The sequence below is a fragment of the Saccopteryx bilineata genome, chromosome 1 (assembly GCF_036850765.1).
Source record: "Saccopteryx bilineata isolate mSacBil1 chromosome 1, mSacBil1_pri_phased_curated, whole genome shotgun sequence".
Taxonomy (NCBI): domain Eukaryota; kingdom Metazoa; phylum Chordata; class Mammalia; order Chiroptera; family Emballonuridae; genus Saccopteryx; species Saccopteryx bilineata.
This window is the reverse complement of record NC_089490.1, coordinates 401750106-401775011: the sequence shown is the minus strand read 5'-3', so window position 1 is coordinate 401775011 and position 24906 is coordinate 401750106. Positions and strand designations below refer to the sequence as shown.

Sequence of the window (24906 nt, the reverse complement as noted above, 5' to 3'; positions counted from 1 at the left end):
ACGGTAGCTCAAAGGCCTCTGCATACAGCATCCAGAACTCTATAGTGAGGCTCTGCTGACTGCCACGGCTATAGCCCTTGTTAGCCCTCGCCTTCCTTTCTTTCCTTTTGAGATAGAGAGACACACAGGAAGGGAGAGAGATGAGAAGCATCAGCTTGTACTTGTGGCACTTTAATTCTTTTTTTTTAATTTTTATTTTTCTGAAGTTGGAAACAGGGAGGCAGTCAGACTCCCTCATGCACCTGACCGGGATCCACCCGGCACGCCCACTAAGGGGCGATGCTCTGCCCATCTGGGGCGTCGCTCTGTTGCAACCAGAGCCATTCTAGCGCCTGAGGCAGAGGCCACAGAGCCATCCTCAGCGCCTGGGCTGGGCCAACTTTGCTCCAGTGGAGCCTTGGCTGCAGGAGGGGAAGAGAGAGACAGAGAGGAAGGAGAGGGGGAGGGGTGGAGAAGCAGATGGGCGCTTCTCCTGTGTGCCCTGGCCAGGAATCGAACCTGGGACTCCTGCATGCCAGGCCGACGCTCTACCACTGAGCCAACTGTCCAGGGCCGGCACTTTAATTCTTAACTGATTGCTTCTCATACATGGCAGACCGGGTGGCTCAAGCCCAGCCAGTGACCCCTTGCTCAAGCCAGTGACTTTGGGTTTCAAGTCAGTGACCCTGCACTCAAGCTAGTGAGCCTGCGCTCAAGCTCGTGACCTTGGGGTTTCAAACCTGGGACCTCGATATCCCAGGTTGACACTCTGCCCACCTATGCCACTGGTCAGGCCACCTCCACCTGTCTTAAAAGGGGCTACCCCTTCCCCAAGCCCTCTTCAACCTCCCATCTAAGAGGATGGGAGGCCCAGCCTCTCCTGGTTTTTGTCGTCATGAACACAACTCCCTCCCCACTGGCTCATCTGACTCCATTGTCTTCTCAACCATTTCCTCTCCCTCCCCAATCTCTACATCAAGCTTCTTCCTTGCTGACGGCTTCTCTCTTCTCATCACCCTAATGCCACCTTTGTGACTGCATTTCAGCTCCCTCTGAGACATCTTTGTGCCCAGTGTCCCATACTATCCCATCAGCATGTCTGAAACCAAATCTGGCCACATTTACCCTCCTCACCTGAGGCCAGCTGTGCTTCAAGTTGTCATGACTCTGAATGGTACCATGGACCTCCCCAGACGCCTTAGACTCTCACCTCTCTCTCACCCTCAAGTTGCACCTATTCCTGGTGGGCTGTGCTCTTCCCATCTGGCCTCTTTGCACTTCTTCCTGGTGCAACCTTCACGACTGCCATTACGGTCTCTTTCCGGGGCAGAAGTAGTGGCCCCCAAGCCGACTCCCTGCATCCCCATCCTCGCCTCCCACCAAGCATCCTGCACATGGGAAACAGTGACTTGTTCTATAGGCAGCTCCCAACACACCAGCCCCTGTCGAGTCTTCAAGGCCCTCCCCAGAGCCTAGTCCAGTTCAGACTCCACATCCATTTCCATCCTTGTTCGGCAGGCACTAAGTGCACGCTGGGCCCTGGGCCAGGTTGAGCCTGACATTCAGGGCCTCCCAGGCCTGGCTCCTTCCCACAACGTTCCTGTCAACCAGAGCCACTCCCACGGCCTGGCCCTACCCTGCACCAGAAACATCCCCAGCATTGGGGGTCCAACTCAAAGGCCTTTTCCCAGACTTCCACCTCCACCCCGGCCGCCTTCCTTCGCCACCTGCCATGCTGTGCTTCGGCCATGGGCCCTGCCTAGCAGAGCCCTCCATGAGGAGGGCAGAACTGGACATCACCCAAAGTAGCCTGTAGGACAGGGACCTGGGGAAAAGGAAGTTGACCAGTCTCTGGGTAGATGAGGGGCCTGATGCTGGGGGAGCCCTCAGGCCTCACAGACTGATCCTGGGGTTACAGCCTGAGCCAGAGGGGAGGCCAAAGCCAGAGAGGGCCAAGGGCCCAGAGGCTCACTGTAGCCAAGGGCAGAGGTGCCTGTTTGTCCATGAGGGTGTCCTTAGCACATGCCTGCTGCGGTGTCAATCCAAATGTGACACTGAGCACAGAACTTCAGGGACTTCCTCCTGCTACCCCAGGGTGGAAGGCAGAGGAGGTGGGCGGGATGGGGGAGTAGGAGCCTCCTGCCCCATCCTGGAAAGGGCTTGGGCCTGGGCAGGCAGGCCCTAGATGCCTGCCACGGAGGTGGAAGGGCCCTGGCACCACCAAGACCCTCTCCCCTCAGGCCCCAGCCCAATGGTGGCTGAAAACAGTCCTTGAGCACAAAAGAGTCTGACACAGCCAAGGAGTCGGCACCATTTTTTTATAAAAAACGCATAGTATCATTTTTTCACTCTTTTAAAATCACATTCAAAAATCGGCAAAGAAACGCCCCAGGGAGTGAGCAGATGGGAGAGGAGGGTGAGCCAACCCAGTCCCTGGGGAAGAGGGCGCGATACCACACATGGCAGCGCGACTGGCACAAGGGGGCATGCGGCAGACGAGGTGGCGCCCTGTGGGTAGTGGCACTGACGAGACATGGGGCTGGGAGCTAGGCAGTCCAGGGGGTACACGGACCGGCCTGGGGTGGCGAGGTCTGGCCCCCTGGTCCCTCTCGCTGCGCTGCCCAGCCCACCAGGCTAGCCCCTGGGCAGATAAAGCCTTGCCCAGGCTGGGGGCAAGGGGACCTCGGGGCCAGGCGAGGCCACTCCCGTAGTTGGCACGACCCGTAGTTGCCTTTCTGTGGTCCCTGAGCCTGGGCGCTTGGGGTGAGAGGAAGAGTGGGCTGCGGTGACAGTGACCCCTGCTGCCAACGCCACCCTCCCGGCCGAGCCCCACAGTGTCCAGGGAGGGTGGGAATGGAGACAACCAGTGACGAAGGGGTGCTTCCCAAGTGAGGGTGCAGGAGACCGGGTCACTGTGGGAGGCCCTGGGGCCGGGAGACAATGGGCTCCTCCTCCATCAACTGGCTGGAGGCAAGACAGTGCAGGGCTCTGTCCATTGCAGGAGGGGCCCAGGTGGGAAAATTCAGGTAGTTTTCCTGCGCTGCGGCCTCCCTGGGATGGGGACGCTGGGCCACCCGGCTGGGCCACAGGCCCAAGCACAGCCCTCGGGGCTTGAGGTGGCGCTATCCCCAGGAAGGGGCAGGGCCTGCTGGGGGCTGCTGCTCTCCCCCACAGGAAGACACTGGGAGTGGGCAACCCTGCGGGGTCAGGGCTGGTGGCTGGACAGTGGCTGGGTTGGTGGCAGCAGGAACCAAGGCAAGCGGGCCCCTCCCTGGGGGCGGGGGCCACAGGAAATCACAATAATTACAAAATAAAACCTTTTCCGCTTTGCGGGGAAACAAATAATAAAAATTCAACAAAATAAATTAGAGGCTTATAAAAGGCGGCGGGCAGGGGTCAGAGGCCGTTGGCGCTGCCGCGCTGCACCACCGGCACCTTGCTGAGCCCCACCACGGGCGAGCAGGCCTTGTTCTTCATCTTGGGCACTCGCTGCACCAGCTGCTGGGCCTCGCGGTAGGCGTCCCGCAGCTCCTTCTTCCACTGCACCAGCTCCGGGTCGCTCTGCATATGGCCTAGGTCAGGTGGGGCCTGGGTGCCTCGAAGGCCACTCAGTCCCAATGCCACCCCTGCCTGCCAACCCCCACACCCCACTCACATCACACTGTAGAACGAACTGTTTCCCACCGCGGATCTTGAGAAGGAGGCACTTCCGCTCCTTGATCTGAGTCTCCTCCACAGACTGGATCTCCTCCATGGTCAGCAGGCTCTGCTGCACAGTGAGAGGGCGGCGAGGGCAGTGAGGCGGAGGCCAGACCCAGGCGGCCCCAGCCCCGCGGCTCCTGCCCCCTCTTACCGGAGCCTCGCCCTCGCCCCGCCACTCTAGCCGGTTGGGGAACAGATAGAAGTACCGCCGCTGCCACTGGGTCAGGAAGGGGTTGCCCATCTTGGACATGTAGCCGTGCATGATGCAGTCCTTGCCCAGGGCGTAGTCTGCACAGAGAGCAAGAGAGGCCCCGCCCAGGTTGGAGCCCTGGCTTGGCGCTCCCTGGCTGTGCCCTTGGCCGGGTGGGCTCCTGAAACCCATGCCTGCTTTTCCTCTCTCAGGCAGGCAATGAGCACCCGCGGTCCCTCACCTTCCTCATGGCCTAGCTGCTTGTTTTTGGTTTTCTTGCGAGTCTCCATTCGGTCTGTCTCAGCGTTGATGGTGTCGAAGACGGTCTCTGCCACCTCCTGCTGCCACCGCTCGGAGATGGTGAGGGGGAAGTTGCGGTAGAGCTCCTGGTCGCTGTCTAGTAACTGCAACACGGGGACGCAGGCAGGGATATCCATCACCGCAGGCCGGCCCGGCCCCAGGGCGAAAGGCAAGGTGACCGGGCCCACCCCAGGGACATCTGGAAAGGAGAAGCCCGAGGCCCACCAGCAGAAAGGGCTTGCTGAAGGTCTCACGGGGGCAAAGAAGGGACGAAGATACCCTGGGGCTGGGCTCAGGTGCAAGGCCAGGAGGGTCCGATACCTTGATTCCTTTTGTGTCCTCCTCATCAAAGGAGCCGATGTCGAAGGCATCAGCCGCGTTCACCTCCCCGCGTGGAGGGATCAGTGGGGGAGGGTACTGTCAGAACAGGGGCCTGGGTATCAGCATGGGGCAGGGGCTGTAAGGTGCCCTGCCGGCCCTGGCCCTGCTGTTACCTTCTGCAAGAAGACCATCTGCCAGTCCAGGGAGTGGAAGAAGGGGCTCTCCTTCACCTCCTGGGCCCTGTGGGGAGATGCAGGTCATTCCAGCCAGGCCTATGTCTGGGCGTGGGGCAGGTGGCCCCAGTTAACTTCTGGTTCAGCCACTTTCTGGGTCTGTGACCTTGGGCAAGCTCCTTAAACCTGAGCCTGTTTCCTCATCTCTAGAGTGAGGAGAACAGCAGTTCCCACATTGTAGGGCTGTTGTGTTTTAATACTGTAAATCTTACAACATTATGCCTGGCACTTAGTAAATGTTTAATAAACACAAAAAGCTGCTGTCATTATCATCACCATCTTTGTTACAAGAGCCCCTCCGGAAGCCAGTCCCCAGCAGCTGCAACCCCTAGGACACTGGACACTGAGTTGGCTGTGCCCCACCCTGTGAGTTCCTCATAGGAGGTTGCTTCCAGTGATGGGACACAGCCCTTATCGTCAGGGGGCACAGGCAGAGGCCTGAGCAGGCTGGTCCAGCAGCCCTCTGCATAGGCCTGGATACTGCAGCATGCCCGAGTTCCCAGGGCCTAGCCGGAACGCCAGGCCTGAGACAGGGGCCCTGGCCATACTCACCCTCGGCCCAGGCAGCCAAGTCTCCGGTGGACATCCCTCTGCAGGAGCCCCTCCAGCAAGGAACGCAGCTCAGGGGAGAAGGAGTCAGGCAGCTCCACAGCCTGCAGGAAGGAGGGGTGAGGCATTCGCAGGGCCCGAGGAAAAGCCCCTGGCTCCCAGCAGAGGGGCAAACAGGGCCCGGCTTCCTAACCCACCCTAGCAACCACATTTGCTCTAACAACACAGGGAGGAGGAAGCTACCTGGCAGTAGGCCAGAGCGGGGACAAGTGGCCTGCGATCATTGCTACTGAGAACCAAGAGTCCCTGACCCTGATACCCACGGGAGACTCTGCCCCACTGCAGTCAGTCCCCCACGGACTCCACCCAGCACCCCCACGCAGCAACCCCATTCTCACCATTGTCAATGTCATGCGGTCAATCTCGTGCTTGTCTTTGGTCTTGTGCTGCCGGAAGGGACTGTGCCTAGGCAAGAGAGGCCAAAGGCCGAGGTCACAGGACAGGAATAGGGAAACCGAGGCAGGCAGCATCAGTGATCCTTGTCCAAAGTCAGGTATGCTGCCGTTCCTGACACCCAGGCAGCTAAGGGCTCCTCCCCTGCCTCCTCCCTGGAGCGGAAGGAGCTGCTCCGTCCGGTCCTACCCGCCTGCTCGGGGTGACCCACTCACCCCCGCAGCAGCTTGAAGAGCATGCAGCCCAGGGAGAACCAGTCGGCACTGCTGTCGTAGGCCACGCCCTTCTGCAGCACCTCCGGGGCCATGTACCCGTGGGTGCCCCTGGACAAGCGAAGAGGCCATGAGTAGGTTTGGCAGAGGGTTAGGGAGGAGCAGGTGGGGGCTGGGGCACTCACACGCTGGCATGGGGCTTCTTCTTGGAGAAGTCGCAGGCCAGGCCCAGGTCTGAGATGCGCACATGACCATGCTCGTCCAGCAGGATGTTGGCCGGCTGAGGAGGAATCCCAGTAAGCTGCCCCTGGGGTGGCTCAGGACAATGCCCAGCCGGGCAAGATGCCAGCGGAATCACTGCCTTTAGAGCAGTTTTTCAGCCGCCGATCCACCAGAAAGTTTGTGACAGCCCACAAAAGAGCTAACCACACTGATGTATGAAGACTATACAATCTATGGTCGTTGGGTCTATCATGTTCACACATCAGGTACTTAACTCGAACAAAGATCGTTACTGGTCTGCACACCAGCAGCTGAAAACCACTAGAGGATTATGGGTGTTCAGACAACAGGCCCCGGACAGGGTCTTCCCCTCTTCCCCTCAATCACAACCTGAACCCAGAAAATGGCCTGGTGGGCGGGAGGGGGCAGCAGGAAGGGGCAGCAAGCCCTGTCCCAGGAACACTGCAGCCATGGCCAGGTGGCCAGGTGCACTGTGAGGAGGGACAGGCCGGCAGCTGACCTTCAGGTCCCTGTAGACAACGAAGCGGTTGTGCATGTGCTCCAGGCCCAGGATGATCTCAGCTGCGTAGAAGCGCATGTCGGCCTCGGAGAAGACCCCGTGCTGGGACAGGTGGTAGTGCAGGTCCCCACCTGAGGGAGGTGGCACTCAGCTCCCGGCTCTGGGCCCCACCCCCAGCTCCTTGGTCCACCCAGAGCCGGGCCACGCACTCACCATTCATGAGATCTAGGATGAAGCTGAGCTTGTCCGGTGTGTGGAATGCATACGACATGCAGACAATGAACGGGCAGTCCTGGGAGGGACAGGACAGGAAGTCAGGACAGGCTGCCCAAGGGCCCGAAGCCAAAGGCCGCTCCAGGGGCCAGCTCACCCCAGTGCTGACGAGGGACAGCATGATGCGCTCGTTCAGGGCCAGAGTCTCCCCCTGCTTCATCTTGATACGCTTTTTGTCCAGACACTTCATGGCATACCTGGGGTGGGGGGGCAGCGAGTCAGTCCAGAGGCCACTGTGCTGCCTAGTGCAGAGCTGCTGCCGGACCCAGGGGAGTGGGGGAGGCCTCAAGCTCTTTTGGGGAAGACTGGACACCATGACAAGCTCATGACACACCAAGACAGAAAGAGCGCAGGAGAAGGTGCTGCTGGGCTGGAGCTCCGTGGCTCAGGGGTGTAACCGTGCAAGGCCGGGGAGGAAGACAGTGGCGTGGAGTGAACAGCAAGCATATATCCCTTTGCAGAGACCTGCCCATTCAGGAACCTGCCACCTGGCTCCTGGCCCCCTGAGGCCCCCGTACCTCTCCCACAGACGCCCATGCCTTCAGAGCACCCCCAGGAGCCCGCTTTTCCCTCAGGCATCCCACCCACTGCCAGCTGAGTGGGAGCTCACATCTTGCCCGTGTCGGCCTTCCGGCACCCATAGACCTCGCCAAAGCCCCCTCGACCGATGATGCGGTGCACGCTGAAGTCGTTCATGGTCAGCTGCGGGGGTGGCAACAACTGTGGTGACTGCATGCCACCAGGACCCTTACCAGGGCTGCCCTCAGCACATGCCTGCCTGCCTGAGCCACCGCCATGGGAAGTCTGGTGCCTCCAAGCCACCACACTGGGGGTTGAAGGGCAGAATGCCTGATCTCCTCAGCCCTGGCCAAGCCCTGGGGCCTGGCTCCCACACCCAGAGGCAGATTAAGGTTGGTTGAGGCCCTGGGCACAGAAGAAAATATTGGGCCCTTTTCATTAGAAAAAAGTGTCAAGCTGGGGTTTTGCGGGGCCCTTCAGAAGTCGGGGCCCAGGGCGCGTCCGTTGTGAAATCCACCTCTGCCCACAGCCACGCAGCCCACTCACGTGAATGTTTAGCTCCACATTCTTCCACTGGCAAAACCGTGTGAATTTATCGCTGGAAGAGAAGAACCCAGGCTCAGATGAGCCTCAGAAAGTAAACGGAATGATGCTGGGTGCAAGCCTGCCCCACCCTGCCTGTCCCTGGGGTCCTCAGCCTCAGTGTCCTTCTCCAGGACCGGGATTGCTCAGGAACACTGCCATCCCGCACTGGCCCGGTGGGACCTGGCCACCTAAGTTTGGGGTCCAGCTGCAATCAGATAAGCTTAGGAGAGAGGTCTTCCAGCCTCACTCGGACTCCTTGCTACCATAGTGTTGACAACGCTCATCTCCTCCCTGCTGGCATATCTCTAGTGACACAGCACTCAGTCCCTGGGAAGCTCCCACTCCATGGCTGGGGAGTTGAGAACCTAAAGAAGATGCTCCTTACATCAACTCCCACCCACCAGGTAGGCTCTGGGCATGTGGGCAGAGGACAGGGGGGTACAATGTGTCCTCTTGTGTCTGCCCCGACCACCACCCAATGCTTCTCGGCCCAGATAGGTCCAGAAAGGTGCTAGCCAATCTGTGAGAGGGAACAGCTTATATGTGATCCCTTGGTCCCTGCAGAATCACGTGGGGCAGGCATGGCGGTGGGGAGGGTGGGGTGGGACTGTGGAGCAGATGGAGACCCACCCTGCTGACACTCTCGGGAGGAGTCCCTGCATGGGGGTAGCGAGGGCCCAGGTGCCCCTGCCCAGGCCAGAGCAGGCTGGCTTCTCCCTTCTATACCAGCCACACCCTCCTCAGGATGCCCCTCCTCCCCGCCCCGCATGAACCCTGCTCTTACCTCTCAATGAACTTCTGGAACACATCCCCTCGGAGATTGTGACAAATTTCCTCGATGTAGGGCTGAGGGAGGAAGGCAGAGGTTGGTGGCAGTGCCCGAGTGGGAGCTGCCTGGGCTCCCTGGCCCGGCCGGAGGTGACCCCAGTGGAGAGGCAGCAGGGAACAGGCTCAGCACACACCTGGAAGAGGTCCGGAGGCACCTGCCTCTTCACCAGGTGTCCTTGGACGTGCTCAGTGGCACTTTTGGAGAAGGGCTGGGGAAGACAGAGGTGGCTGTTAGCTCTCCACAGGGCCCTTGCATCTTCCCATTGCCCGGGGCGCTGGAGGCCAGCAGGCAGGGCCAGGCACTCACGTGAGAGCAGGCCAGCAGCTCCTTCATGATGTAGGTGTCAAAGATCTCCCGGCTGCAACCTAGGCGCTCCTCCTCCGTTTCCAGCTTCTCATATTTCTTGATCTAGAGGACAAGATCCCCAAGAGTAACCTTTGCTCAGCAGTGCCTAGGGGTACCAGCGTCAAGCATCTTTAGCTTCAACAAGGCAGCCCAATCTCGGCCCCCTTCTCCTTCTCCAGGCAGAGCAGAGGCTGGCCTTACCTCCTCGTAGAACTCCACCAAGGCCTTGGCCTCCTCCAGGTGTTTCAGGCAGAAGTCTCGGAAGAGCAGGTACCCTGAAAGCAAGCGTTGGGTCCCACTAAACCATACCACCTCAGAGGCCTTCCCATCAGGGAGGGCGGTGTGGGCTTGGGGCTCCTTGGCAAAAGTGGGCAAGGAGGCAGCAGAGGTGGTCTCGGCCCAGGCAAGGGCTGGACAAGATGGCCTCAAAGGCTGCCACCCACTAAAGATTCTTGGACTTGGGGTCAGGGTGCTGATATTTCTACCCCTCTCAGGATCTGCTTCCTCGGATGGGGGCTGGAAAGTGATGAGCATCATGATGAGGCAGAGGCCAGGCAGCTGGCTCAGGTACCTGGGCCTCCTGGCCTTTCAGGGCAGTCTGGGGACTGGCACCTCCTCCTAGAGGGCGACACCCCCGCCAGGTGGGCTATGCAGGTGTAGTGAGATCCACCGAGGCTAGGCCAGAACTGCGGCATGGAGAAGGCAGGCAGCCTCTGAGGGGACCATCCCCCATCCCCGTCTCCCTGTACTTCACAACCCCCTCTACCATCTGACTGAGTCTCAGAAACAGGCAGAGGTCAGGTCCAACTGGGGAAACTGAGGCTCAGGGAGTCTGTCAGGAGGGTGTTACATGGAAGGCATGAGAACTCAGGTCTCATCTACACAGTGGCAGGTTCTGGGAAGGACAGGTTGGGAAGTGGAGCCCTGAGGGCATGGGCCACTGGGGAAAGAAAGAGGTGAGACAGGGGGCACAAGGGCTCACAGAGGAGCCCAGACAGGCCTGGTCTCAGCCCTGTCCGGGAGCGAGGGCCTCAGGCCTGGCCCTAGGGCAGTCTTGGAGAACGATGGAAAAGTAAGGGTGGCCCCACGCCCTCCAGCACAACCCGGGTGACCAGCTGGTACTGGGTAGTCTTCTGTGCCTCTTTGTGGGCACTGCTCCTACTGCCTGGGCACCTCTGCCAGAGAATACAGCTCTCTCTTCTGGCCAGGAGGCCTGGCCCTTCAATATGGTGCCTATAAGTAACTCGTGACAGCCCCGCCCAAGGTTTTTGCGGCTCCGCCTCTTCTGGCCCGCCCACAGGCGGGAGGTGGGGGTGGGGGGCCCTCCTGACTGGTAGTCCCAGGTGAGGACACCAGCAGCTCTGAGGTAAAGCAGTGTGCCCTCGGTCACAGAGCACAGGCAGGGGACCCACGCTGTGCGCTTCCTCACACACACTCCCGGGGCCTGATTCCACCAGGCCAGGCCACTCCCTTCTTGGAACTGACATCCTGTTCTCTGGAAAGCCAGATCGGAGCTGCGTGCGCGGGAGCCTGCCCCCAGACCCACCCCGGCCGGCCAGCCCGCTGCGCGAAGGCCCGGTGCCCACTCTCAGGCACAGGCGCTGGAGGAGGAGGAAAGGTGGCCCAGGCCCAAGCAGGTTGCTCGCAGAGGGCCCACAGGCGGGGTGGGCTGACCACAGTGAGCCAGGCGCCACAGGAAGAGCCCCGCCCCTTCCTGTCAGCTCTACCAACGGCCCGGAGCAGCTGTGCCTGCGCCAAGGGGAAGCTGCAACTCTCAAAAACAAAAACCCCAAAGGAGGAACTTCCCCGGTGGCCCTGGAAGACTGCTGGGCCCCCACCCCTTCACAGGGCTCCCGGGGCCGACAGCCAGGGGCTGGGAGGCACAGCGGGTCAGTGCCTGCTGTCACTCAGGGGCGGGCTGGCTGCCCTGCCCAAGTGGAGAGGAGGCCAAAGCCCCTGGGAGCCAGCCTCAGGGGCTGCCTGCCCCCACACCCCAGCTCCCGGGGCTACCAGAGCCGCCACTGTACTCACCCAGTTTCTGGTAGAAGATCTTCTCAAAGGTCACCTCACCCCGGTCCTCCAGGTACTTCTGCATGACGCTGCGGATGCTGAAGGACAAAGGCCATGGTGACCTGGGGCCTGTGACACCTGTCAGGCCTCTTGGCCCTTCTCTGAAAGGTCACTGCTGGTAGGTGTCACGGCTCCCTCCAGGAAGGTGGCATCAGAGGGACCTGAGGAAGCCTATGCCCGCCCCCTAAGGCTCTGTCCCCAAAAGCTAGGGTGGCCAGCAGGTGGCTGCTCAGAAGTTTGAACCCAGTGCTGCCCCACGCTGGCTTTGGGGACTTGGCCAAAACTCAAAATCCAGGCCTCACCCACCAGCAGATGATGGATAATCAAAATGTGGCCTGTCCTTACAATGAAATATTCACTTTTTTAAAAATTAAATTTATTGTGCCTGACCTGTGGTGGTACAGTGGATGGAATGTCGACCTCAAATGCCGAGGTCGCTGGTTCGAGGACCCGGGCTTATCCCATCAAGGCATGTATGAATCCCACTCCTCCCACCCTTTTCTCTCTCTCTCTCTAAAAATCAATAAATGAAATCTTTAAGCCTGACCAGGCGGTGGTGCAGTGGATAGAGCATCAGACAGGGATGCGGAGGACCCAGGTTCGAGACCCCGAGGTTGCCAGCTTAAACAAGCGGTTACTCAGTCTGCCACAGTCAAGGCACATATGAAAAAGCAATCAATGAACAACTAAGGTGTCACAATGAAAAACTGATGATTGATGCTTCTCAACTCTCTCCGTTCCTGTCTGTCTGTCCCTATCTATCCCTCTCTCTGACTTTCTCTGTCCCTGTAAAAAAAAAAATCTTTAAAACATTAAATTTAGTGGAGAGACATTGGTTAATAGGATCACATATGTTCCCAGTGTACATAATCTATTGTATTGTGTTCCCACCACTCAAAGTCAAATCATCTTCCATCACCACGTACAGTGGTACCTTGGAGATACAAACAGACCAAAATACGACTTTTTTAAAGATACGAGCTGCGACTCAGTCCGTATTTTTGTTTGAGATCCGAGCAAAATTCTGAGATATGAGTCGTGATTCGGGAAGCTGCCACTACTTGGCAAGTTGGCACATGGGTCCAGTGTTGGCAGTTTGATATACGAGTTGACTGACTTATGAGCTCGGTTACAGAACAAATTAAATTCATATCTCAAGGTACCACTGTAGTTGGCCCCCTTTACCCCTTACCCCTAACCCCCTTCCCTCAGGAAACCACCACAATGCTGTGTCTATGAGTTTTAGTTCTACATCCCATATATAAAAGAAATCATATGGTTTTCGGCTTTTTCTGACTTATTTCACTTAGTGTGATATTCTCAAGGTCCATCCTTGTTGCAAAGCCTGCCTGTCATGATGTACATATATGTTACGTGGATGAACCCTGAAAGCATTATGCTAAGTGAAAAAAAAGATAGACATAAAAAGCCACATATTATATGAGTCCATTTACATGAAGCGTCCAGAATAGGCAACTCTCTGTGGGTTGTGTGGTGGGTGTCAGGGGCCGGGGAGGGAAAGGGGTGTGACTGCTAATGGTCCGGGGTCTCTTTCTGGGGTGGTGGAGAATGTTCTGGAATCTGGTAGTGGTAAGGGCTGCACAACATAGTGAATGCACGATTTAAAATGATAAATTTTTTGTTGTATGAATTTTATCTCAATTTTTAAAAATCATTTTAAAAAACGGCCTGGCCTGTGGTGACACAATGGAGAAAGTGTCGACCTGGAATGCTGAGGTCGCTGGACTGAATAAAACCCTGAGCTTGCCTCGTCAAGGCACACAGGACAAGCAATCAATGAACAACTAAAGTGAAGCAACTATGAGTTGATATTTCTCACTCTACCCACTCTCTTTCCCCTCTATAAAATCAATAAATAAAAATCTTTATTGTCTAGGCCCTGGCCGGTTGGCTCAGCGGTAGAGGGTCGGCCTAGCGTGCGGAGGATCCGGGTTCAATTCCCGGCCAGGGCACACAGGAGAAGCGCCCATTTGCTTCTCCACCCCTCCGCCCCGCCTTCCTCTCTGTCTCTCTCTTCCCCTCCCGCAGCCAAGGCTCCATTGGAGCAAAGATGGCCCGGGCGCTGGGGATGGCTCTGTGGCCTCTGCCTCAGGCGCTAGAGTGGCTCTGGTCACAACATGGCGACGCCCAGGATGGGCAGAGCATCGCCCCCTGGTGGGAAGAGCGTCGCCCCATGGTGGGCGTGCCGGGTGGATCCCGGTCGGGCGCATGCGGAAGTCTGTCTGGCTGTCTCTCCAGGGGTTTCCAGCTTCAGAAAAATGCAAAAAAAAAAAAAAAAAAAAAAAAATCTTTATTGTCTGACCAGGCGGTGGCGCAGTGGATAGAGCGTCAGACTGGGATGCAGAGGACCCAGGTTCGAGACCCCGAGTTCACTAGCTTGAACGCGGGCTCATCTGGTTTGAGCAAAAGCCCACCAGCTTGAACCCAAGGTCGCTGGCTCCTGCAAGGGGTTACTCGGTCTGCTGAAGGCCCGCGGTCAAGGCACATATGAGAAAGCAATCAATGAACAACTAAGGTGTTGCAACGTGCAATGAAAAACTAATGATTGATGCTTCTCATCTCTCTCCGTTCCTGTCTGTCTGTCTCTGTCTATCCCTCTCTCGGACTCACTCTCTGTCTCTGTAAAAAATAAATAAATAAATAAATAGAACAAAAAATCTTTATTAAAAACAACAGTTAAGCCTGACCGGTAGTGGTACAGAGGATAGAGCGTAGACCTGGGGCACTGAGGATCCACGTTCAAAACCCCAAGTTCATAGGCTTGAGCACGGGATCAACTGGCTTGAGTGTAGGATCACAGACATGATCCCATAGTTGCTGGCTTGTGCCCAAAGGTCACTGGCTTGAAGCCCAAGGTCACTGCCTTGGGCAAGGGGTCACTGGCTCAGCTGGAGCGCCCAGGTCAAAGCACATATGAGAAAGCAATCAATGAACAACTAAGGTGTCGCAACTATGAGTTGATGCTTCTCATTGTTCTCCCGTCCTCTCTGTCTGCTGTCCGTCTCTCTTTCTCTGTCTGTCTCTCTCTTGTGAAAGAAAATAAAAAAGAACAGCAAAGCCTCAGTCCCCATATCCCTGATACCTACAGCAAGGGAGGAGGTGGCCACTCTGATACGACAACCCACCTCTACGCTCCTGCCTGTTTGTCTCATACCTAACACTGAGCACTGTCTGGGAAAGTGACATTGGACTATACTTCATGCCTCAGCCACACCTTTCTGTCCCCTCTCCCCCTCTGCAGGGCCATTGACAGTCCAGCCCTGCGGGCCCGCCAGTCACAATGGCCAGCTGTGGGCACGTCTGGTCCTCACTAGCCCAGGACCATGAGGAACACTCTGACCCTCCCATCCTAAAGACCGTGGTGCTGGGTGGTCACACTAGTGGCAAAACTCACATGATCCTTAGGATATGTGGGGCCCCTAGCAGGCCACCAGTGAAGAGAATGCAGCTGGTAAGGGCTCGGATTGGAAAGTCCAGGCTCTGTGTCCATAGTTTTGGGTCCCTACGTCCCTCTTAGAACCCAGCATGGGGCCGTGGCCGCTGCAGTCTGCTGTACGTCACCTACTGAAAGGCAAGATGCTGTGCACCCCTGCTCTCCAGGCAGGCCCTCCCAGGGCACAAGTCCTTGTTCTGTGACACCAGACAGTGTGGCAAGGCCTGAGTGGCACCATCCATTTCAAGGAGACTCAGGAAGGGAAGAATGTTCTGGGCCATCTGGACAGGCTGCGTGGAGAAGGCGGAACTCTGGTGGGTTCCTCAAGTGCAAACAGGATGTCAGCAGGTGGTGAAGCCCAGGGCAGGGGGTGGGCTGAGGCCAGGCGGGACGGCCAGGCGGGGACGGGCAAGAAGCCATGGGGGGGGGGGCGGTGCGGGGAAGACAACTCGGCAGAGGATGCTTCGCAGGAAGCTTAGTCCAAGGCAGGGAGTGGGCAGACCCTCCACGGGGGCGCCCACTGGAGGAAGCACGGGCACCTGATAACATGGCCAGCAAGAAGGGAAAGAGGGGGAGGGGGAATGCATGCAGGGCAACACTAGAATCTACATAAACACAATAAATTAAAATCAGCCTGACCAGGCGGTGGCGCAGTGGATAGAGCGTCGGACTGGGATGCGAAAGGACCCAGGTTCGAGACCCTGAGGTCACCAGCTTGAGCACAGGCTCATCTGGCTTGAGCAAAAAGCTCACCAGCTTGGACCCAAGGTCGCTGGCTCCAGCAAGGAGTTACTCGGTTTGCTGAAGGCCCCCGGTCAAGGCACATATGAGAAAGCAATCAATGAATAACTAAGGTGTCGCAATGAAAAACTGATGATTGATGCTTCTCATCTCTCTCCGTTCCTGTCTGTCTGTCCCCATCTATCCCTCTCTCTGGCTCTCTCTCTGTCCCTGAAAAAAAAATTATATTAAATAAAAAAAATTTTAAATCAATTAAAAAAAAAGGGGAAAGAAACAGGATGGGTAGAAGGCTCTGGCCGTCGAACGGACTGACGGATGGATGGACAGGCGACAAGGCCCAGGCTTGAAAGAAGGGGCCTCCTGCCCTTGTTCACTCGGCACTTCCCTTCTGAGACGGTCTGAGTGGTGGGAGCGCTGGCCCCAGCCTTCCCAGGCCTTTGCTCACATCTGAGCCACGCAAGAAAAGCTCGGGTGAGAACACAGGTGCACACAGAGCTGACGTAGTGCAATCCCACCTCCTTTCTCTCGGTTCCTGGGGGACCTCCTCTGAAAACCATCTCCGACAGAAGGGTGCTGAGGACCAGGACGGCCCACCAGCGAATCCAGCTGATAAGGGGAGAGTGCCCATCTGAGGGCCAGCGGCCTGGTGGCCCCTGCTACCCCTTCAAGCTGGTTATCTCTGGAAAAGCAGACACCCTGTACAATCTGCAGGCACACCTTCCCCTCTGGGCGCCACACACCAGCCACTGTCAAGGACAGGTCTTTCTGGCCCCATGGGATTCACAGGGACTCAGAAGGGGAGACCACGTCCCAAATCCCAACGGGCTTCCCTGGTAGCAAGAGCTTGGAAATTCCTAAGACACAGCCCTGCCTGGGGGAACAGAGGCCTCAGGGCAGTCTACACTGAAGCCTCAGGGCTCCCAGCTCTGGGAGAGACAAGCTGGAACCACCTGCTCAGATCCTGGGGAAGGGCCCAGCCCGAGGCAGCTGGGAATTAGGGGCAGGAGCCCAGGAACCCCACAAGGGCAAAGCATCTGGATTTGGTCCCCTCACAGGGACCAAGAAGGCAGGGCCCTCACCAGTCCCCGGCTCAGCTGTGGGCTCTCGGTGGTACCCCATTTCTACGAAAGGGGATAAAAAGAAGCAGTCAAGGGAAAATGTGTCACAAAATGTCTATCCTCCTTGGAGGCAGGCAGTGAGGCGGGGTTCCGGCGTGCTAGAGGGAATGCAGACGGCAGGCAGGACAACCCCACCATGGCCCCTGTGATCATCACTGGGAAGCCCTCCCGAGCCCCAGACTCACTTCCTGGGAACCAGCAAGAATGGCTCCAGCTCTGCCAAGGAGACACGAAGGGAATGCCCACCGGCTGCCAGGGAGCTGTCCCGCCATGTGACTCAGTGGCCCTGCACAGTGACTGAGAACCAGGCACAGCAAGGCCCCCACAGGGAACCATGCTCTCTAAGAGGGCCTGCCCACCGGAGAAAACAGGCTGCAGGCAGCAGAGCCCTCCCCGACCCTGTGGCTCTGCTGTGCCTCAGCCCAGGGACAGCAGAAAGCAGCCCGGCTCTGAGCCGCCTCGGTGGCCAGCCCCCGCCCCCACCCCCCAGAAGCCGGCATGGGAGGCCACAGCATTCTTTCCAGCCCACAGCACTTCACTTTCTTCCTTAAAAAGAAAAAAATGTTTTCTAAATAAAATAAACACGTTCCCCCCCCCCCCAACCAAACACAAGGTCAGACTGGAGCAGAGCTCTTGAAGAGAAGGCCCCCAAAGCAAGAGCATCAGGGTTTCCTGCCCATTCCCACAGGGCTGGCACCTGGAGGAGCCAGCAGGTTAGAAAAATGTTACAGGGGATGCCCCCGCCAGGGTGGCAAGCACAGGCTGGCACGGAGGCGGTGACGGCCTCCTGGGCTGGGTCACCTTCGTCCCCAAACCCGCTCCCAGATACTTGCAGAGTCTAGAGGGACTAGGAGCCCAGAGCAGCATTCCTGCCCCCGCCCAAGTCAACAACCCAACAGCCAGGAGCCCGTGGCTCCCACAGCAACTTTGGGTTGTCAAGAGAGCAAGTGCCTGCACCTTCCTGACAGAAGAACCCTGAGGCTCCTGGTCCCTAGGGACCACCTCTGTTCTCATGGCTGGAGGGACGCCCAAGTCTGGGTTCCCAATGGTGCTCCCCACTTCCCCTCCCTGAAGGTCAGACCAAGTCACCAACTTTAAATGTCCAGTTTCCTTATTTGTAAAATGAGGATGTCAACAAAATGCTGAATTGTCACCACAGTGCTGGCCATTTCAAACTCCTGAGAGGCCATGGCAGAAGAACGCTAAAATGCTCGCCTCAGTGTCCCCCTCTTGGAGGGAGCCCACCTGCTGGGAACTCACAGCTTGAGCCTCCTTCTGGACTGTGAGCATGAGCTACAGTCTTGTCTGGGTCTCTGTCCACACCTACCACACTCTCGGGGAGGGGGACCTGTGGCCAGGTGGCTCTCGACAGGTGAGCCCTGACCGGGGCCAGGTGTACAGTCTGAGCCGACACGGGGCAGCAGTGCTGCTCTGCTCCCAGACCAGCCTCATACACGCGTGCTGCTCAGCCCGGGGGCCCTGGGCAGAGCCCGGTTCCTGCCCTGCCAAGTATCAAAGGCCCTGCGGTGGAAGGCCCACCCCATCGTGGCAGGGAGCTGCCTGGCACTGCCACCTGCAGCCAGGGCTGTTCACACCGGTTCCAGCTGCTCCAAGGAGCAGGCCCAGCCTGACACGGGGGGGGGGGGGGGGGGCATTTCCTCCTTCTCAGCCCAGAGTGTGGGTTGGGGTGACAGGACGGCAGGAGGGGAGAGGGTGAGAACTTCCGGTACCTGCTGGCACCACGTGGTTCACAAGAATAGCAAAGGCCCCTGCTCTGTGGCACAGTGGCCTGGTGGGCTGGTCTGGGCCCTCATCAGCGACTCCTGCTCAGGGTCATAGATGGTACCTTATGTGGACTAGGCGGGTCTGCAGGGGTCAGAGATAAACACATCGATTTTGATGGTGAAGAAATTAAGGCTGAAAGAAGCTGTTCCCAGAGTCCCACACAGTGTTAGCAGCAAGAAAATGTCCAGCCCTCCCTGAGAAAGGGTATCCCACTAGGCAGGAGTCTCCCCTTAACCACTGGGGAAGAGTGGGGTGCAGGGTCTCAGGGCAGCCCAGCTCATGACCTGGCTACCTTCCCTTCTAACCCCTGCCAGTGGCTATGGGCAGCAGGTGGCATCTCTCCTGGGAGCCCATCCAGTTAGGGGCAGCTCTGGCTGGTATGTGGCCGGCCAGGAACCATAGTTTCTGTGTTCTTGTGTGACAAGGATGACAGAGCCTTGAGATCCCAAGATATCCTGACCTGCGGTAGCGCAGCAGATAGAGCATCGACCCAGAATGCTGAGGCTGCTGGTTGGAAACCCCAGGCTTGCCGGGTCAAGGCACATACAAGCAGCAGCTATGAGTTGATGCTTCCCGCTCCTCCCCCACCCCACGTTTATCTCCCTCTCTCTCTTTCCTCTCTCTAAAAATCAATAAAATCTTCAAAAAAAATAATAATAATCCCAGGACAACGCAAGCTGGCATGCGGGCCAGGGACTGGCAGGTCTGGGGCAGCCACACTGGAACTGCCATGCTCTGGGAGGTGACAGTTAACAAGCCTCGGAGCAGAGACCGAGGCACTCCACTGTGGCATTTCCAGGAAACCTGGCACCGTGGCAGCAGCGGTAGGAGGAAGTCCCCTGGGGCTTCTTATTAATATTTCTCAATGACTCTCCCTGGGGCTGACAATGTCCTCAGATCTTGAGGATGGGGCATATTTCAAATGGAAAAGCCCAACCCAAAAGGCCAACTGTGGAGCAAGCCCAGCTGGGGAGGAGAAAACGACAGCTACCGGCACCGCACAAGCAAGCCCACTGTGTCGGCAGCAACCCAGGCTCCCATGGCATGGTGGCACAAAGTGGCTCCCTGTGGGATGTGCGGGAAGGGGCACTCTGGTGGCCTTGTCATATGTCACAGCTTCTACATGAATATGACACAAGCACCACACCCTGCAATTCACTGCCATCATGTTAGAATGCACCAAGAACAAAACAAACTTCCAGGCTCTGTGCCCCAAGGTCCCCAGGAAGGGGCTGTTCCACTCCCTGAACCCAGGATGGCTCCAGAGTCATAGAGCTGCCCACTCAGAGAACAAAGCTGCTCACACCAGGAAATCCGCTCTGAACTGCTGCTCTTCGCCTGTGTAGACACTACCCTCCGCAGTAAGCAAAAGCACGTTGTTGTTTTAGAAAAAGCTGCTGCCAAACACCTCAGTTTTAGTATCTCCTGTTTGAAATACTTTAGCGATAACTTGAGCATAACTCCATCTTATTTTTTTTAATTTGACTTTTTCTTGGGGGGAAGGGAGAGAGAGAGAAAGAGAGATCTATGCTCCACTTTATTGGCTGATTTTTGTATGTGCCCTGACAGGATCAAACTCACAACCTTGGCATATCAGGATGACGCTCTAACCAATTGAGCTACCTGGCCAGGGTATACCTCTGTCTTTTGTGATGAGCAGAGGACACGATCCCCTGGGGCTACCTGAGAGTGGGGAGGGGCCACAGGAAGAAAAGGCAGCTGTGACAAAGGCTGTGCATTCCCTAAAGACTCTGTTGGCCTCAAGGCTTCTCGAACCCCTGACCCCAAGCACTCAGCCCCTCTGCAAAGCTGACCTGGGCACTGGCCCGGGGCCGGAGGAAATGCGGCTGCACAGTGTGCCTACATCTGACGTCAACAGGAACTTACTGCTAGATCTCGGTCATGTGTTAACAGGGTGCATTACTCCTGGGCTGACACGAGTCCCAGCCTGTGATGCTCACGTTCCCTTCAATCCCTTGGTAAACAGGCAGGTGAACAACTTCATGGCAAAACGTGAAAGCCAGTGCTCAGAAAAGGAGCGCAGATGGGAAAAGGCAGCCCAGAGACCCATTCCTGGGAGTGCAGGGGCTTCAGTGGCCCCGAGGGAGCAATGCCAATAGCAGCATCTCATCTTCTGGGGCAGGAGGAGGGAGAGCACCGCTCTGCTCCAGGGGTGGAAAGTTCTGGATTAGGAAGAAAGGCTGGTGATGAAGCAGTGGAGGGCGGAGGGGAGGAAACCTTCCCTTGCACCCCTTCCTCTACACAAATCCAGAGCAGGAAGTTCTGGAGGCCACCAGTTCAGAGGAACGGAGCAGCAGCAGAGGAAGAGTGGCGGGCCTGGGAGACAGGGCAGCCTGAGAGGGCAGGAAGGCGGAAATCCACGGGGGAGGGACCAGGAAAAGGCTGAGAAAATGGGGCAGCTGCAAGAGGCACCCGGCTCTGAGAGTCTGCTGCTGGGGCTGCCGCTGTCACCAGGAAGGGCAGGGGCATCTCCCAGGACGGCCCAGGCGGAGCTCCTCAGCCAGGAGCCCAGGGATTAATTATCCGGGGCCTCCATGGTCACATTAAGCAAATGATGATAATTATAGGACGGCTGCCGCTGCCGGAAAGGGACGCAGCAGCTCCTTTGAGGAGGGGCGCAGACCATGACCCGAGAGGTCTGTGAGGAGATAAAGGAGCAGCCTCCCGTTTCACCGAGGTGGAAACTGAGGCGGGCTCAGTGAGGATAAGGAACGTGCCCGGGTCCCACAAGAGCTGGTACTGTAGCAGGATTAGAAGCCGAGTCTCATCTTCCAGCTACACGTGGCTTCCTGACATGAGAAGGTGGAGAAATGGGTCTGTTTTCTCGGATTCTATAGGATGACAGAGGGGAGGCCCCTATGCCAACTCAAAGCAGCCCTGTGCCCAACAGCCCTGAGAATTCAGAGCTGTGACGACAGACCCAGAGCCCAGCCAAGCCGCGGACTGGGCACCAGCCATGTGGAGGCTGCCAAGATGGACCACCGAAGGTGGGAGAACTCCAAATGGCACCTTGTCGTAGACAAAGCAGAGCTTTTCTCCTGAACCCTGACCATGTGGGGAGGACATGGCCTCAGGCGTGGAGATGCACCCCTAGGCACTAAGTGTGCCAGGGCAGCCAACGGCAGGGGCTGGGCCTAGTGAACTAGGGCAGCTGACGGTTCTGGGGACCGCCCTGCGGCTTCCAGGCCGCTCCCCAGCCCCACGCTCCCCAGAAAAGGGGTGCCTGCCGCGGGGGCAGAGCTGTTGTGGGGTGTATGCAGGAAAGGACCCATAGCCGGCCAAGCACCAAGTTCAGAGTCCAGCTTCCCTCATAACCAGTCTCTCCCTCTCTCTGAGCCTCAGGCTCCTCAATTATTAAATGAGAGAATGGCACCTGCTGTGCCCGCTTCCCACAGTTATGAAAAGGATAAAATGGGAGTAAAAAGGTCTTTGCAAACTGGGAAATGCCAGGCAAAGATACCGTCTTAATGACCTCCCAGAGCAGGCGGCATTTGACCCACTAGGTGTAGGAAGCACAAAGCAAAGGCTGGCATGTCCTCTGATGCAGGAGGCCTGGATTCCTCGGAGCAGCCCAAGGCCGCAGCACAGAACAGCTCTGGCCCTTCCCTGGCCTCAGCTCACTGATGCACATTGCTTAGAGCCTCTAGTCCACCTCACAGATGTGGGCAATGTGCCCGACATCGTGCTGCCAGATGGTGACCCTCTACGAGAACCATGACACCTGGCTCTCGGTCTCCTGCTGTGCCCCTAAAAATCACAGCCAACCCGGTTTCAGACACCACACAGTGCTGATCGTTCTTGTGCAGCTACTACACGCAAGGCGTGGCCTTGCCAACTTTGCAGGTTGGTTTTTGGATCAACTGAGATGACAGGTGTCAAAATAAATAATAAATTATTATAATTTCCACCATTATTCCTATCACCATCGTCACTACCACAGATGGTAAAGGGGACAGGAAAAGAGGAACATCTCACTTCTTAGGGTGCTAACACCTGCAGAGCCAACTCAGTCTGAGGCCCCATCAGGAGCAATGCATTCTGGGGAGAGATTACCCAAAGGCAGATTTGTAGAAAAGGCCCCGCCTCACCCTGTAGGAGGGTCTCCAGGTCCCAGCCACCAAGGAGGGCTGTTGCAAGCCCCAGAAGCTGACTGCCCCATTTCCTCCCCCATGGCTTTGTCATTTCTGAACTCGTTTTTGTTCTAACTGTCACTGCTCCCTGGGCAGCCCCCGGCTGACAGTCAATATGGTTCCTGTTTTGAGAAATCTGATTGCAAATGTCTAGAAAAAAAAAAGGGCCCTAACGGCCCTTTCAAAACGCACACCAATTTTCCTCTCCCAGCCCCGGTGTTCAGTCAATCTGAAACCCAGTGAACAGGGCCCAGAGGAAGACGCCGGAGACTATATGGAACCCGCTGCAGCTATGGGCCCCGCTTCAAAGACGCAGGACACTGCAGTCACAACCTTATTTCACATCTTCCACATTTCACAGATGACAAAATTGAGACCCAGAACCAAAAAGGGACTTGCCCAAAGTCACAGGATAAGACCATGAGGGCTAGGCCAGCCCCAGGCTCCTGGGCTGGCCAGAACCAGCATGCCAACTCTCAGGCAGGTATGGAGGAGTTGCTAGGACTGGCCGGGCCAGGAGGAATCGCAGTGGGCTCATGGCTTTCACAGATGTGGGATGGTCAGGCCCTGGCTCAAGCCAGGGTGGTGTTAGAAATGTGGAACTAGAAGCCGGAAGCCCTGAGCTGGGGCCAGGGACCCCCCTGGGTTACCTGTGACACAGGGCAAGCCACTCACCTCTGGGGTTTCAACTTTCCCACCTGTTCCATGGGCCCAGACCACACCAGTCCTACCTGCCCATGGGTGGCCATGAGGCTCAAACAATGGGAAAATACTCTAGAAGCCATAAAATGCTGGACAAGTCTTGGCTATCATCCGTATCCTGTATAATGCTGCACTTACATCCTGTACGCACAGTTTAAACTTTGGTATCAGGTGCAATGACATCAGTTGTCTCACAGAGAGGTGGCAGCCGTGGTCCAGCTGCTGCAGGGGTGCTGGGATGTCCCCCAGCAAGCAGCACCACAGGGCACCCTGTGCAGGGCCCACCAGAGGAAGGAGAGAAGAGAAGAGCGGTGGCTGCCTCCTCCCCGGGGATGGGGCACACACCACACCCTGCTCGCTGCCACCCTGGTCCCCAGCACGCTCCCATCCCAAGCCAGTGACCCAGCAGAGGGTGAGGAAGACTTTTGTTTCCCCCAAACCTCACGCAAGTGTCAGGCAGAAGGAGCTGAGACGGAGAGAAGGAACCCCAAGGGGAGATGAGCTGGGAGTAGGGGCAGCAGAAGGATGGGCGATATAGTCGGGCCAGGTAGATGGTGGGAGACAGAGGAGGGGATTGCAGAGGGACCAAGCGCTACCTGGAGGAGTAGGAGGAAGGGGGCACGGGCTCCTGGGGGAGGAGGCAGAGACGAGGGCCAGGCAGAGTGCATGAAGGGGCTGGGAGGCCGTGCGGGGTAGGGGGCAAGGCGCCGGTGGTGGAGCCGCGGGGACCGGAGAGCTCTGGCGTCGGGGTGCTCCGGGTTCAGGTGCACAGGGCCTGCGGCGCAGGGGCTGGGTCGGTGCTGCTGGCCCCGGAGTGGTGGCTGGGGTGGCTGGGGTCAGCGGGCAGCGCCCAGGCGGCCTGGGGCCCGCGGGGTCCGGGCTTCAGGGAGAAGGGTCGGGGCCGGCGGCCGCCTCACCTGGGCTCGGGCAGCACGATCCTCTTGCTGGCGCGCGCTGCCGGCGTGGCCTTGCTCTTCTCCATGGCCATCAGGTAGCTCACGTCGGCCAGCACCGCCTCCAGGTCCGCCATCTTGGCGGCGGCGGCGGCCTCTCCCGCCGCTCGGCTCCGCTCTGCTCCGCGCGCTCGGCCCGGCCCGGCCCGGCCGCTCCGGCCGCCTAGGGCGCCGCCGCCCGCCCGGCCCCGCTCGGCGCCCGCGGCTTCGCTCGCCGCGGCTCACAGGCGGCGCCGCCCCATGGCGCCGGCTCGGGCCCGGCCCCGGCTCGCTTCGCTCCCGCCGGGACTGCAATCGGGCCGCCGCCGCCGCCGCCGCCGCCACCGCCGCTGCCGCCCGCGTCCCGGAGCCGCAGCCGCCTCCGGCCCCGCCTGCCGCGCACAGCGCCAGCGAGCCCGCGAGGGGCCGAGCGGGCGGGCGGCGGCGCCCCCTGGAGGCCGCGCGGGCTGCACCCGGCCTGACCCTGGCGGCCACCCAGACCCGTCTCAGACCCGTCCCGGACCTCAGCCCCTGGGGGGAGCCACCTCCCTGACCCCATACCTGCCAGACTCACAACTTGAACCCCAATCCGATCACAGCTCGCACCCCAAACTCTGCGATAGACCATTTCTCTGACCCAAGGCTTGGTCCCAGGGACTTGGTCTCAGACCCTAACTCTAATCCCTGACTCCCCTGATCTTGGACGCAATTCACAATCTGA

General features: G+C 58.1%; 1 protein-coding gene across 1 annotated transcript; it reads right to left on the bottom strand.

Annotated features, from left to right (window-relative positions):
• Nucleotides 1-2279: 2279 nt before the first annotated feature.
• GRK2 (G protein-coupled receptor kinase 2) lies at nt 2280-24588 on the bottom strand. The gene is made up of 21 exons (XM_066252181.1): nt 24171-24588; nt 11264-11340; nt 9434-9507; nt 9194-9295; nt 9021-9095; nt 8843-8904; nt 8020-8071; nt 7565-7656; nt 7052-7151; nt 6895-6973; nt 6682-6812; nt 6125-6219; nt 5943-6050; nt 5673-5739; nt 5278-5378; nt 4666-4732; nt 4493-4588; nt 4113-4275; nt 3833-3969; nt 3635-3748; nt 2280-3540 (listed from the first exon to the last, which is right to left on the bottom strand). Exons 1-21 carry the CDS (start codon nt 24281-24283, stop codon nt 3376-3378), a joined length of 2070 nt encoding a protein of 689 aa, XP_066108278.1. The 5' UTR covers nt 24284-24588; the 3' UTR covers nt 2280-3375.
• Nucleotides 24589-24906: the final 318 nt, after the last annotated feature.